This window comes from Alligator mississippiensis, chromosome 12 (genome assembly GCF_030867095.1).
Source record: "Alligator mississippiensis isolate rAllMis1 chromosome 12, rAllMis1, whole genome shotgun sequence".
Lineage (NCBI taxonomy): Eukaryota > Metazoa > Chordata > Crocodylia > Alligatoridae > Alligator > Alligator mississippiensis.
The window spans coordinates 20,476,016-20,488,685 of NC_081835.1; the positions used below are offsets into that span (position 1 = coordinate 20,476,016).

The 12,670-nt window shown below is 47.6% G+C and overlaps 1 protein-coding gene across 5 annotated transcripts in view; it reads right to left on the reverse strand.

The window, feature by feature from the left end:
* Window positions 1–12,670, reverse strand: part of ABHD6 (abhydrolase domain containing 6, acylglycerol lipase) — a 76,994-nt gene that overhangs the window by 31,689 nt on the left and 32,635 nt on the right. For all 5 annotated transcript variants that reach the window (XM_019495467.2, XM_014596585.3, XM_019495468.2 and 2 more), the window contains 2 exons: window positions 3,192–3,260; window positions 1,102–1,243 (listed from right to left, as the gene is read on the reverse strand). In XM_019495467.2, coding sequence (XP_019351012.1) covers window positions 1,102–1,220 — 119 coding nt within the window. In that variant the 5' untranslated portion in view covers window positions 1,221–1,243; window positions 3,192–3,260. The remainder of the gene's footprint in view (window positions 1–1,101; window positions 1,244–3,191; window positions 3,261–12,670) is intronic.

Sequence of the window (12,670 nt, forward strand, 5' to 3'; positions counted from 1 at the left end):
TGGGAGCAAGAAACTGCCATGTTTCCAGTCCGTCTTGCTGGAAGCTTGCCCCAACCCTGTCCACAGAAGCAGCATTAAGCCGTTGCCAGTCTCTCCTTTATTTTTAATTCCCTCTGCCCTTTTGTTTCTCTTTTTTTTCATAAACTGCTGGAATCCACATTCCACTGTGACAATTGCTCCTGCCCACACATTCCAAGTTGCCCTCCTGATGGACATAGCTATCCAGCAAGCAGTTTGTCCCCAGCCTGCTCTCGCATACAATGAAGCACGCAAACGATGCCTGTTCCCAGAGGGAACTTGGCTCCTTCTCCAATGAAAGCAGGCAGGGTAATCAAGATGTGCCTAGCAACCTGGAACAAAGGCACAGCCCAAAGACAGAAGCCCTACAAGTGAGAGTGTGATAAGGAAATGCAGTTTTATTCACCCTGAGACTGTTTTATGTTATGTACAGTATGAAAACAAGCACATTATGGCCGAGCTTTATTGACACATTAAGGTTCTAATCTCTATAATCACCAAACACGTCCAACACATGTTAGTCATTTGGCAATTTGTGTTGCATTTTAGCAAGACTCAATGATATTCCTTGCCACTAAAAAATCCTGTCTTTGAAAGCGTTTCAAAGCTGAACATTAAGTCTTTCTTTCCTACAGGCCAGAAGGGAGCACTAAATTGAACCCAGCTCCCCCTACCATGCAGTTCAATTCCTGCCCAAAGCCACAGAAGAGGTCTGTGACAATCAAGTCACTCAGCCCCTAGTTCCCATCTCGCCCCCTCCCTCCTGCACCTGTGTTATCTTGTTGATGGCAAGCTCTTTGAAACAGGAGTCAGTCCAACATCTAGAACAACAGGACACTATCTATGTGCAGGCCTGTTGGCAGTTCTCTACGAGTTAGTGTTAAGAATCATATAAGAATGGGAATAATACAAATAATAGGATGAATGGGGACAGCATCTTTGAGGAAAAAGTGGAAGTTATCAAGCACAGCCTGTCTGCCTGGGAACCACACATTTTAGATTAGCTATGTTCTAGCATGAACCAAAAAAAATTTTTGAAAAATTAACATAGGCAGTGCTAAAATTCAAGTGCTGTTGACTCACCAATAATAAATTCTGATCAGTGCTGAAGGCCACAGGAGAAAGGATGCTACAAATGCTAGAATCGGGATAGCCAGGGTGCCTCCAGCTATTACAAACATGTTCAGCACATCGAGGTCCATGTTGCTCTAAGTCTTGACTTCACCTGCATAAATGAATAAGGACCCAAAGTTTAGTAACAAACAACAACTAACATCAATAAATGACTAAGTCAAGACTGCAGGGAGAGGAGGAAATCATTAAAGGTACCACAGTATACAGCAGATACCAGGCAGGCAGGCAGGCAGCTAAATGGCTTTCAGCTTGAAAACAGCTATTGCTTTCATACCCACAACAGATCTGACTTCTGAAAACTTATTTTTTCTCAAGATCATGCCAGGAACTGGAACAACTGCTCTCACAATGAGTTCAGACAAAAATGAAAGACACTGAATTATAATTTAGTTCTCACAGCACTTTTCATATATGCAAAACAGGGATTTTCTCCACTTGCTCCATCACACCACCCACCGCCTGAGGGCTGAACAAGAACACAAATAAAATGAGCCTATTAAGAATTTACTTCACCCAACAGTCTCCTCCCTCTCCCTTCCCCCCACCCCTAAAATCTGTTGTACAATAACTGACCTAGAATTTGACAGCCTGTGTCCTGCTCCAGGCTCGTGACTGCTTTATACAGACATCTGCTAATCAAGGAGCAGAACTTATTACTGGTCTCAGGAAAAATGGGAAAGGAGCTCTGGCATCTTTTATTGCATCATATTTTTACTCATGCAATCCAAATTAGTCCCTCTCAGAAAAAATACCAAGGCACCCCGCTATCCTTCCACAGTGCTGAGAACAGACCATTTGTGCTTGCTATGTTAAAAAAGTCCCTGCTTCTACCATGAAGTACTCTAAACTCAGGATCTCATTATGCTACTACATTTTCAGGGACTGCTAACACACCCCACTTTTTGAAGTGCAACCATCTACCTACTGTGATGAGATTGTTTGCTTATTTCTCACCTTGCCTATTCCCCAGGCAGCAGGCAAGCACTTCATTATTAAAGGATTAATCCTGCCCCACAAACTTCGTGAGCATGTTATCCAGTTCCCGATGCTGAACATCTGATGTCAGTGGTGATGTGTAGGGGGTACATGCACACCCCCTGAGAGCTCCAGTGCACCCCCTGATCAGCCACACTCGCCACTTAGGTGATGGGTGGGGGGGGCAGACAGGCGCATCAGTGCCCCACCTGCAAGCACTGGCCAATCACTGCAGTTGCAGCGATCAGTTGCAGGGGAACTCCCACCAGGCAGCATGACCTGCCGCTGGGGGGACCCTCCCCCCCTCCACCGGCTGTAGGGGACCCCCCCCCCTCCCAGGCAGTGAGACTAGTCGCGGGGGGGCGGGAGGGGGCACATGCCCCCCCTGACTAAGGCGGCACCACTCACCCATGTCTGATGTGCCATGCATTTTCTCAACAACTGTCCCTTCACAAGAGTACATTTCAAATCCAAGGATTATCAAATTCCTGGTCCCCTCCCTCACAATCTGTCCATGCTATGTCTAAACTTAATCAGATTTGTGGATAAACCTTTCTGAGTTTGGCGTGACTGTTTTGAGTCATTCTGATAGCTGTTCAGTATATAGGTTGCCAAAGAGAAACCAGACAATTTTAATTATAAACTGTGCCAACATAGAGCTATGATACACAGGTCCTATTAAAATAAACAAACAGATTAAAACAATATATTGTGACCCACATTGGCCAGAGGAATGAGCCTGGAAGCTGTTGTGCTATTTGGCATCCACCAGCCCTTGCACCACCAGTCTGCGTACATTCTCCAGCAAATTAGTACTATCACCAATTTGAGCAGGTCCCTAGCAATACACCTTCCTCTTGTGCCAAACACAGCTTGAAGCTACCATTTGACCCCTACGAACATCTCACTGCACATCTTTGCATTAAACTGTGGTGATACATGAGCGCATAACAGATGGAAAACATTTACCATAACTTCTTGCAAAAATGAATTAGTTTATGGGAAGGGGGAAGAGGAGTTGCATACCGCAATCCAAATGTAACAGTAAGCGTCTTTTAGCTTACCTTAAAAAGATGCCCTCCTCCAGGATGAGAATGCCACTGCCAAAAAGTACTGATGATGTTCTGGAAAAACTAGTAAAAATGAAAAGGCAAAATTATATTCCCATCATTTTCTTCTGCCAGACCTAGAAGCAGAAACACTACTCATTTCAAATATTCAAGCCATCCAGCATGACAACACATCCAGAACAAACATTAAAAGGAAAGCAAAAAGATTAAAAACTGTTGGGGTGGCAGAAACAATCCAGGGTCTACTTGTGGTACCCAGGCACTAGGTAACTTAGCAGTAATTGCTAGACTTAACTGGGGGAAAAATGAAAGATGGAAACTGAAAATGAGGATAGTGATAGTTATGAGGATGATAGTAGATGATAAACAAGGTTCTTTGGGCGAGTCTGATCTCTTTTATTAGGCCAACTTAAACAGTTAGAAAAACATTTTTTAAAAGCAAGCTTTTGGGTTTACAAACCCTTTGTCAGGCTAAGGAAGTTTCAGCAGTTGGTGTGTGCTCTTCCTGGATGAAATGAAAAGTAAAGAAGCCAGAGGCCGGGCTGGTATGCATACAACATAGGCAGTCAGTGAAGATGTAAATTGAGGAGTTAATGGGTGAGAGACAGGATGGTTTGGGGCAAAGAAGGGGAATGAACAGTGGAGAGGTACCTGTGGAGTCAGATGTCAGGCAGGTTATAATGCATCATAAATTCAATGTCTATATTTAATCCATAATTTTTAGTATCTAGGGGGTTGATGAAGTGAAGTTCACAGGCTTGTCTCTGAGAAGTGTTTTATAAGTTTCTTTTGAGGATTCAAGCTGAGAGATTGGAGAGAGAGTGATTTTGTTGTGAGAACGTGCCCCCACAGGTAATTGGGTATTCTTGTCTTTGATGGATTTCCAGTGTGTGTTAATTCTGGTGCGCAGTTGTTGTTTGGTCTCTCCTACGTATTTTCCACCAGGGCATTTGGTGCATTGGATGAGAGAGACTACATTTCTGGAGGTGCATAGAGATGAGCCTATGAACTTCACTTCATCAACCTCCTGGATACAAAAAATGATGGATTAAATATAGACATTGGATTTATGACACATTATAACTTGCCTGACATCTGACTCCCCAGGTACCTCTCCACTATTTATCCCCCTTCTCTCCCCCCCAGCACCCAGCCTGCCTCTCACCCACTGACTCCTCAGTTTACATCTTCACTGACTGCCTATCTTGTGTGCAGACCAGCCCAGCCCAGCCCAGCCTCTGGCTTCTTTACTTTTCACTCCATCCAGGAAGAGCACACACCAACTGCTGAACCTTTCTTAGCCTGGGGAAGGGTTTTTAAACCCAAAAGCTTGCTTTAAAAAACAATGTTTTTCCAACTCTTTAAGTTGGTCTAATAAAAGATATCAGATTCACCCAAAGAATGTTTTCTGCCTATGCCTTTAGACCAACACTGTTACAACATACACCCCTGCAACGTGTTAAGAAAATTAATGTATTTAAGGTACCTGAACCAAAATTCAGGCTGCTCCTATTTATCCAAAAAAAAAAAAAATCATCTTTCCACAATGATTTTATGTGGCTTCAAAACACTTGGATAACTGGGTCTCTAATATACCAGACACGGACATTTCTTTGTACATCCAAATCAAGGGCTCTTTCTGCAGTTCTAGGTGGAGCAGATTTCAGGCTACAATATGTGATAGAGATATTATACAACAAACTGCAATGGACTAACATCAATTGCATGACCGTGTCTGAGAACATGGCTAACAGGTCCAGGTATTCCAAGATTCCCTTAAGAGGGATAGGCTGGCATGGGCAGGAAGTGTTTGATTCCCTGTGTTTGATCTGAAGCCTGTTCCTTGGGTACCCATGACAGCTGTTGCAACTCACATGACTACAGATACCCAATGAACATTACCCTTACTCAGGAAACCATACTCCTAGCAAGCCAAGTGCACCTGACAAATCTGGACAGAGATCGTGGATGCCCTTTTCTCAGCACCAATATCACACAAGCAGCATTCGGTACCTCCACGTATGTGTGCACGTGTGTTTTGTGTCGTTTCCTCTATTTCAGATCTGAAGCAGAATTTTTTAGGGTGACTTCAGTTACCCGGACATCTCGTGGGAGGATCGCTCAGCAAAATCTGAGTGGTTGCAGAGCTTCCTCTCGTGCGTGTATGACCTCTACCTGACTCAAGAAGTCTATGGGCCAACGAGAGGCAAAGCGCTGCTCGACCTGGTACTGGCTACTGGGGATGACCTAGTCGGCGACCTAGTGATCAATGGGAAGCTGGGTGACAGCGACCACGAGCTGATCCCCTTCACCATCCGCCGAAAAGCTGGCAAGTCGGTCAGCAACACACAAGTCCTTGACTTCAGGAAAGCCAACTTTGACAAGCTCAGGAGGCTTGTCAGTGAGGCCCTAAGAGACCGTGACCACAGGGAGAGGGGAGTTCAAGAAGAGTGGTTGCTCCTCAAGGGAGCGATCCTCAATGCCCAAACTAAGTCTATTCCATTTCGGAGGAAAGGCAGCAAGAGGGCGCAGCAGCCCCCCTGGCTCTCCAGGGACCTAGCAGACCTCCTGAGGGTAAAAAGAAAGGCCTACAAAGGATGGAGGATGGGAGTCACCTCCAAGGAGGATTATTCTGCACTGGTCCGGTCCTGTAGGGAGCTGACCAGGAAAGCCGAGGCTGCAACTGAACTCCAGCTAGCTTTGAGCATCAAGGACAATAAAAAGTCCTTTTTCAGATATGTGGGGAGCCGGAGGAAAAGCAGGGGCAACGTTGGACCCCTGCTGAACCAGATGGGGCAACTGACAACTGACACCCAGGAAAAAGCCAACCTATTAAATCGGTACTTTGCGTCAGTCTTTCATCAGCCCCATGGGACGCCCATGCCCGCTGCAGGGCCGGGGGGTCTGGGTGGGGGTGACCCCCTGCCCTCCATTGGTGCTGACTTTGTGGGGGAGCATCTTGGGTGGCTGGATGCCTTCGGGTCGGCCGGCCCTGGCAGTCTTCACCCCGGGGTGCTCGGGGAGCTGGCGGGTATCGTGGCCCGGCCTCTGGCGCGGATCTTTGGGGACTCTTGGCGCTCTGGTGTGGTGCCCGAGGACTGGGGGAGGGCCAGTGTAGTGCCTGTCTTCGGGAAGGGGAGGAAAGTGGATCCGGCTAGCTATGGGCCAATCAGCCTGACTTCTATCCCGGGGAAGATCTTGGAGAAGTTTGGTGGGGAGGCCATCCTTGATGGACTGGCCAGTGCCGGCGTCTTGGGGGATGGCCAGCGCGGGTTTGTTGCGGGTGGGTCTTGCGTGGCCAGTCCCATTTCCTTCTGCGGCCGGGTGGCCTCTCGCCTGGACGGGGGGGATGAGATTGGTGTCATGTATCTTGACTTCAAAAGAGCCTTCGATCTGGTGTCCCACGATCGTCTCTCGGAGAAGCTGGCCAATTGTTGCCTTGGGTCCTCCGCGATCCGCTGGCTGGAGAGTTGGCTCCGGGGTCGGACCCAGAGTGTGGTGGTTGATGGAGGTCACTCGTCGTGGTGTCCTGTGACCGGTGGGGTCCCCCGGGGCTCTGTCCTTGGACCCATACTGTTCGGCATCTTCGTTAATGACGTGGACACTGGGGTCGGAGGCGGACTGGCCGGGTTCGCAGATGATGCCAGGCTTTGGGGCGGAGCATCCACGCCGGAGGGCAGGCGGGTGGTCCGGGCTGACCTGGACAGGTTCAGCGGGTGGGCGGACAAGATTCTGATGGTGTTCGGCACCGACAGGTGCGGGGTTCTCCACCTTGGGAAAAAAAAAAACCCGCAGCATCCTTGTAGGCTCGGCAGTGCTATGTTGGCTAGCACTATGGAAGAAAGAGACTTGGGGGTCATCATTGACCACAAGATGAACATGAGCCTGCAATGCGATGCTGCGGCTAGTGAAGTGACCAAGACGCTGGCTTGCATCCATGGATGCTTCTCAGGCAAGTCCCGGGACGTCATTCTCCCCTTGTGCTCGGCCTTGGTGAGGCCGCAGCTGGAGTGCTGGGTCCAGTTTTGGGTTCCACAATTCAAAAAGGATGTGGAGAAGCTTGAGAGAGTTCAGAGAAGAGCCATGCGCATGATCAGAGGTCAGGGAAGCAGACCCTACGATGACAGGCTGAGAGCCCTGGGGCTCTTTAGCCTGGAAAAGCACAGGCTCAGGGGTGATCTGATGGCCACCTACAAGTTTATCAGGGGTGACCACCAGTATCTGGGGGAACGTTTGTTCACCAGAGCGCCCCAAGGGATGACGAGGTCGAATGGTCACAAACTACTACAAGACTGTTTCAGGCTGGACATAAGGAAGAACTTCTTTACTGTCCGAGCCCCCAAGGTCTGGAACAGCCTGCCACCGGAGGTTGTTCAAGCGCCTTCATTGAACACCTTCAAGATGAAACTGGATGCTTATCTTGCTGGGATCCTATGACCCCAGCTGACTTCCTGCCCTTTGGGCAGGGGGCTGGACTCGATGATCTTCCGAGGTCCCTTCCAGCCCTAATGTCTATGAAATCTATGAAGTGTTTCACCTGATTCTACTTTTGCTCCCTCCAAAGTAACTCAACTGGCACAAATAGCATTACCTCTGCGTTATACCACCCTGGACAGCAGTATCGTGCCCATGACCCTGGTCAAAATAAGAACACCTAGGGAGCCAGATTGATCAGCCCAGCTAGCACTGCTTAGCACAAGACTCAGGTGGAAACTAGACTTTGGGACAATCATCCTAAAGGGTTGTTCTGCCTCCAACCAAGTTAAAACAGCTGCCAGGGACTGTGGGATGGATACAAATAGTCAGACAACAACACAGCACCTATTTACTCCTCCCACACCACCTGCTTTGTGGGATGATAACAAAGGAGCCGCACAAGCCAGACGATCTAGAGGAAATTAATTTTACATATCCACTCCCGCAGCAGAGGTAACAGCAATACTGATGATCCCCCAGCAGCTATTCACCCAGTCTTCTAACCTCCAGAAACAGTCTGTGGCACTAAAGGAGAACAGCAGAAAATGTAATGGAGAAAAACCTTACAGCAAGACTATGTTTCCATGCTCCCAATACAGTGCCATCAAGGTCTAGGCGCAGTGCAAGAACAGCAAAATGCAGCACTAGGGAAAGAATAAGACTAATTTTCTTTTGCAATATCTACCTCAGCTTTAGCTAGATTTTTTGTTTCTTTTTTTTTTTCTTTTAAAGACCAAGGCAACACTTGTTGTCTAATGAGGCCTACATTTTTCCTGTTCTAAGCCAACATGATCAAAAGAGGATGTGCATTTAACTACCTTCTAGAGCCAACAGGAAGCATTTTGGTTCTGTCAAAATTCAGCTATAACAAAAACAAAAAAAAAATCCATGACATTTACTTGTTAACAGCTAGAAGGCAGTGGATTACAATTCATTACCAAAAGATAAATTATCTCAACTGCAACCAAGTGTTTTCTGTATGGTGATACTTGGAAAAATAATGACCTTGCTGTCTTGCAAGGCTCTCAAAGCATTTTGTAAACATTTCTTAGCTAAGCCTCTGAATACAACCCCAACATGGAGTTATACCCATCTCTCCAGATGAAGACAGACTAAAGAGGCTCCTACCCTGGGGGTCTTTAAGAGGGCTAGACAAACACCTTGCTGGGGTCATTTGACCCCAGTACTTTTTCCTGCCGTGGCAGGGGGTTGGACTTGATGATCTGCTCGAGTCCCTTCTGACCCTACCAACTATGAAACTATGTCCTATTCAATTTAGAAAAGAGACGCGCTGGGGGAGGGGGAGAAATGATACAGACTTATTTAATTTATTATTTACTCTTTTTCACAATATGAGAAGTGGGGAGTGCAAAATGAAACTAGTAGGAAGTAAGTTTAAAACTAATACAAGGAAGCTCTCTTTCACATAGCATGCAATTAAAGCATGGAACTCACTGTTGTTACGCCTCAGCTCTGTATTCTTGGGCAACCCTGGCACAGGATGCAGTCTGTCTGACTCACAAAGGACTCACCCCCCCCTCCCCTCCTCTACATAAACGAAACTGATTAAGATGCAGTGAGAGATGCACCTAAAACTCTCCAGATAAGGGTGATAAGAGTGAACAACTGCCCTCGGTCTCATCTGCATCTGAGATGGAACCAGATGACCATTCATTTACATGAGAGGTGGAAAACAGAAAGCCTGAAGCAGAGACTGCAGTGAATTCTGGGACCAGAGAAGAAGGAGAGCGCTGCATGATGGGGAATCTGTGCTTCCAATGTTAATTAACCCATGTTCACACACACCCAGCTCAGCATTTATCAGACCAGTTCTAATCTGGATTTGCTAAGGACTCCTCCCCCCCCCCGACACACACACACAGCTCTAAGTTTGATAGGCATCTTGGGCCGTACATTCCCCGGTCCCACTATGGGAGGCCTATTTAAACTTGATTGACTAAAACTCGGTTGCCGGGTTAGGGAATGCTGAGGCAAGAGACCGAGTCCGAGGGGGTACGGGCAACATTTGAACAATGGTTAAGGGTTCATCACAGCATCCAGCCTGCTGGAGCCCTAATCCCAGGTGTTGTCGTCTTTCCCGAGACAACTGGTGGAAGTCCTCTCCACAAAAGGTTATGAGCACCCCAATAATTGCTTTAGATCTGGAAAAGTCATGCTAAGCTGAGGCTTGTGGACAACAAGTAAAAATCCAAAATCCTGATGCTGCAAGCTATCTATTGTTCCTGAAGAAACCATGAGATATCCCATCAGTATATCTGCCATCCATAGGAATCTCAAGCTGGCTCCCAAGTATTTGGGTTACTCCCTAATCTTAAGTGTTTCCTGAGATGGTTCAAACCAGATAACCCCTTGTCAATAGAAAAGACAATGATTTACACTACTGAGGGTGCTTCAAAGCAGCTGAACTGAGGGTATAAAAATCTGTAAGTGTGTGTGCTTAAAAGAGAAAGAAAGAAGAAGAAGAAGCAGGAGGAAAGAAGGAAAAGGAAAGAAGAAGAAAACTCCTGTGCTGACACCATCCCGTCGTTCTTGGGACGCTGGAAGAACAGATCGTCTCTCTCTTCAAGGATTGTGCTACGGACTGTGCCTGTCAGCTTTGCAGCCTGAGTACCGTGGACTAGGTGAGATCCCAGCGTTCTCTCTTCTTTCTAGGCATAAACTTCTGAACCTGAACTGTATCAGTTAAGCTTGAGCTAAGTTTCCCCAAATACTTAGCGAAACTAGGGTAGTATTGTCATTGTTTGTGTTTGTTTTTCTTTTGCATGTCTATTACTACTAGTACTATTATATATTTCATATGCTTAGCAATAAATAACTTTTATAGTCAAACTGGTAGTAATTGGGTATATTTTTCCTTCTCTGCTTCTTTTTCCTCCCATGCTCTGCAGCAACGCTTCTTTTACCTATGCTAAAGATCCCTGTGAAGCCTAAATTATTGTGGGGTCTGCTCATCAAGAGGCCAAAGATTGGGACGTGCTGAGTTTGAAACACATAAGGGGATCAGCTTGTACAGGCTGATTGACCCAGTTTGACTCAGACGTGCCCTTATGAACTGAATGCTGGCCCATGAGGGTGTCAGCTGGACACCCAGCCGGATTCAGAGGGATTCTGTTTACCTGTGTGCTTGTGTCTGACTGCATTTTATTGTTGCTCTTATGAACTGATTCTTGGCATATGAGGGTGTTAACCTGTCCATGCTGATCAGCCCGGCCAGATCAGGCGTGTCACGTTAATTTGTGTGTGTTTGTGTGTATGACTGATTTGGTGACTGGAGGAACCCAGTCCCATTGAGATTGAGTCCTGCAAGATAGCTCCACTGGGGGTGAGGGCTTGCAGAAGGGAGAAATACAGCTCCATATAGTAACACAAGCTGCACATTGACAGAATCACCAAGACCCTAGAAACTATCCCTAATAAATGAGCACACCCCAAAGTAATGGGCAAATTTGGTAACACTGTCACCAGATGTTGTGGGAGCTGACACAGTTTAGCCAGTTTCGAAAAGGGACTGGACAAATTATTGGAGGAAAGCGGCATCAGTAGCTATTGACTATGGGAATTAGGGGTACAGCCTCTGAATTAGAGCTTTCCAAACCTTAAATGTTGGAGGCTGAAAGTGAGAAAGTAACAGTGGGAAAAACCCTGGTCATTCCATGTTCCCTCTCTTTTCAGCCTCCACTTTCTGCCATTATGTGAAACAGGCCCATTTGATGTGCCATGAGGTCATAAACTTCGGCCCATGATGAAAACTATAAGTCTCTTTTGATAAGGGATATGAGACGCATCAACTGATTACTTGGGGCAACTAAAAAGAAAAAAAAACAGAAAAGAAAATAGGAATGAGAGTGAGGTCATAGGTTAATAACAAGGGATCTGAAAGAGGACACCAAACAGAGCACCAAACTAGCACCCACTACCCCCTGAATGAGCCAAGGGATGCTGACTAGTGAAACTCTGCCCAGAGATGTGAGCAGAGGAGTAACAGAAAGATGGACCCACATTTGTGTGTGTTCCCCCAGCCCAGTGGCGACACGTAGGGGGTGCACAGGGATTCATCCCCTGACCGGCCATGCTCACTGATTAGGTGATGGGTGGGGGGGGCAGGTGGGAGCGTCGGTGCCCTCCCTGCAAGCACCAGATGATCACTGCAACCATACCCAAAAGCAGCTGCAGCGATCAGCACCCTTCCCCCCCCACCAGCGAGATCAGCTGTAAAGGGACTCCCCGCACCCCCCGTCAGCAGGACTGGTTGGCAGGGGGGCATGTGCCCCCCCTGACTAAGGTGACACCACTTGCCCATGCCCCAGCCAGAGCCTCCTTCTTGGTCTTGTAAATGGCCAGCTTGGGCAGAGCCAGGAGGAGGCTGACCAGGACATCCCAGGGCTTTGTAGAGCCATGGATGGAGAGTGCATAACAAAAATGTGCAGGGAGAAGTGCAGCCAGAACCTCAGCAGGAGGTTCTGGAGGAGGCAGAAGAGGGGCTGCAACCTGGCACATTTGAGGTAGGCATATGCCCAGGTCTCCCTCTGCTGGCAAAAGGGGCAGGTGTCAGGGGTTTCCATAAAGCATGCCAAAATAAATGCCTGTGGTGATGGCTCATTGGAGAAGCTGCCAGCTGAGGTCCTCAGTGACTTATGGAATCAATGTGGAATACAGACTTTTTCACTGAGGACCCTTGACTCCCTCCCTCACCTAAGGTGTCCCACCACTTGTTGTTGGGGGGGACGCAAGGATGGACTGATGAATTTTGCAGAGCACAAGCACAGAGTGGGCTGTTCAGAGGCGGACTGGTATCCCCCAGTCTGCTGAGATGGTGGGGCAGGGAGTGCCATAGGGCTTGCCAAGGCAGCAGCCCCACAACTAGCTCTGGGGGACTGGGGGATATGGGAGGTGGGGTCTTCCCTCACACAGGACCTGGTCCATATAGGCAAGAGCAGTGGGCGGCAGGGCAGCCTTTACCTTCTGGAGTATGCAGC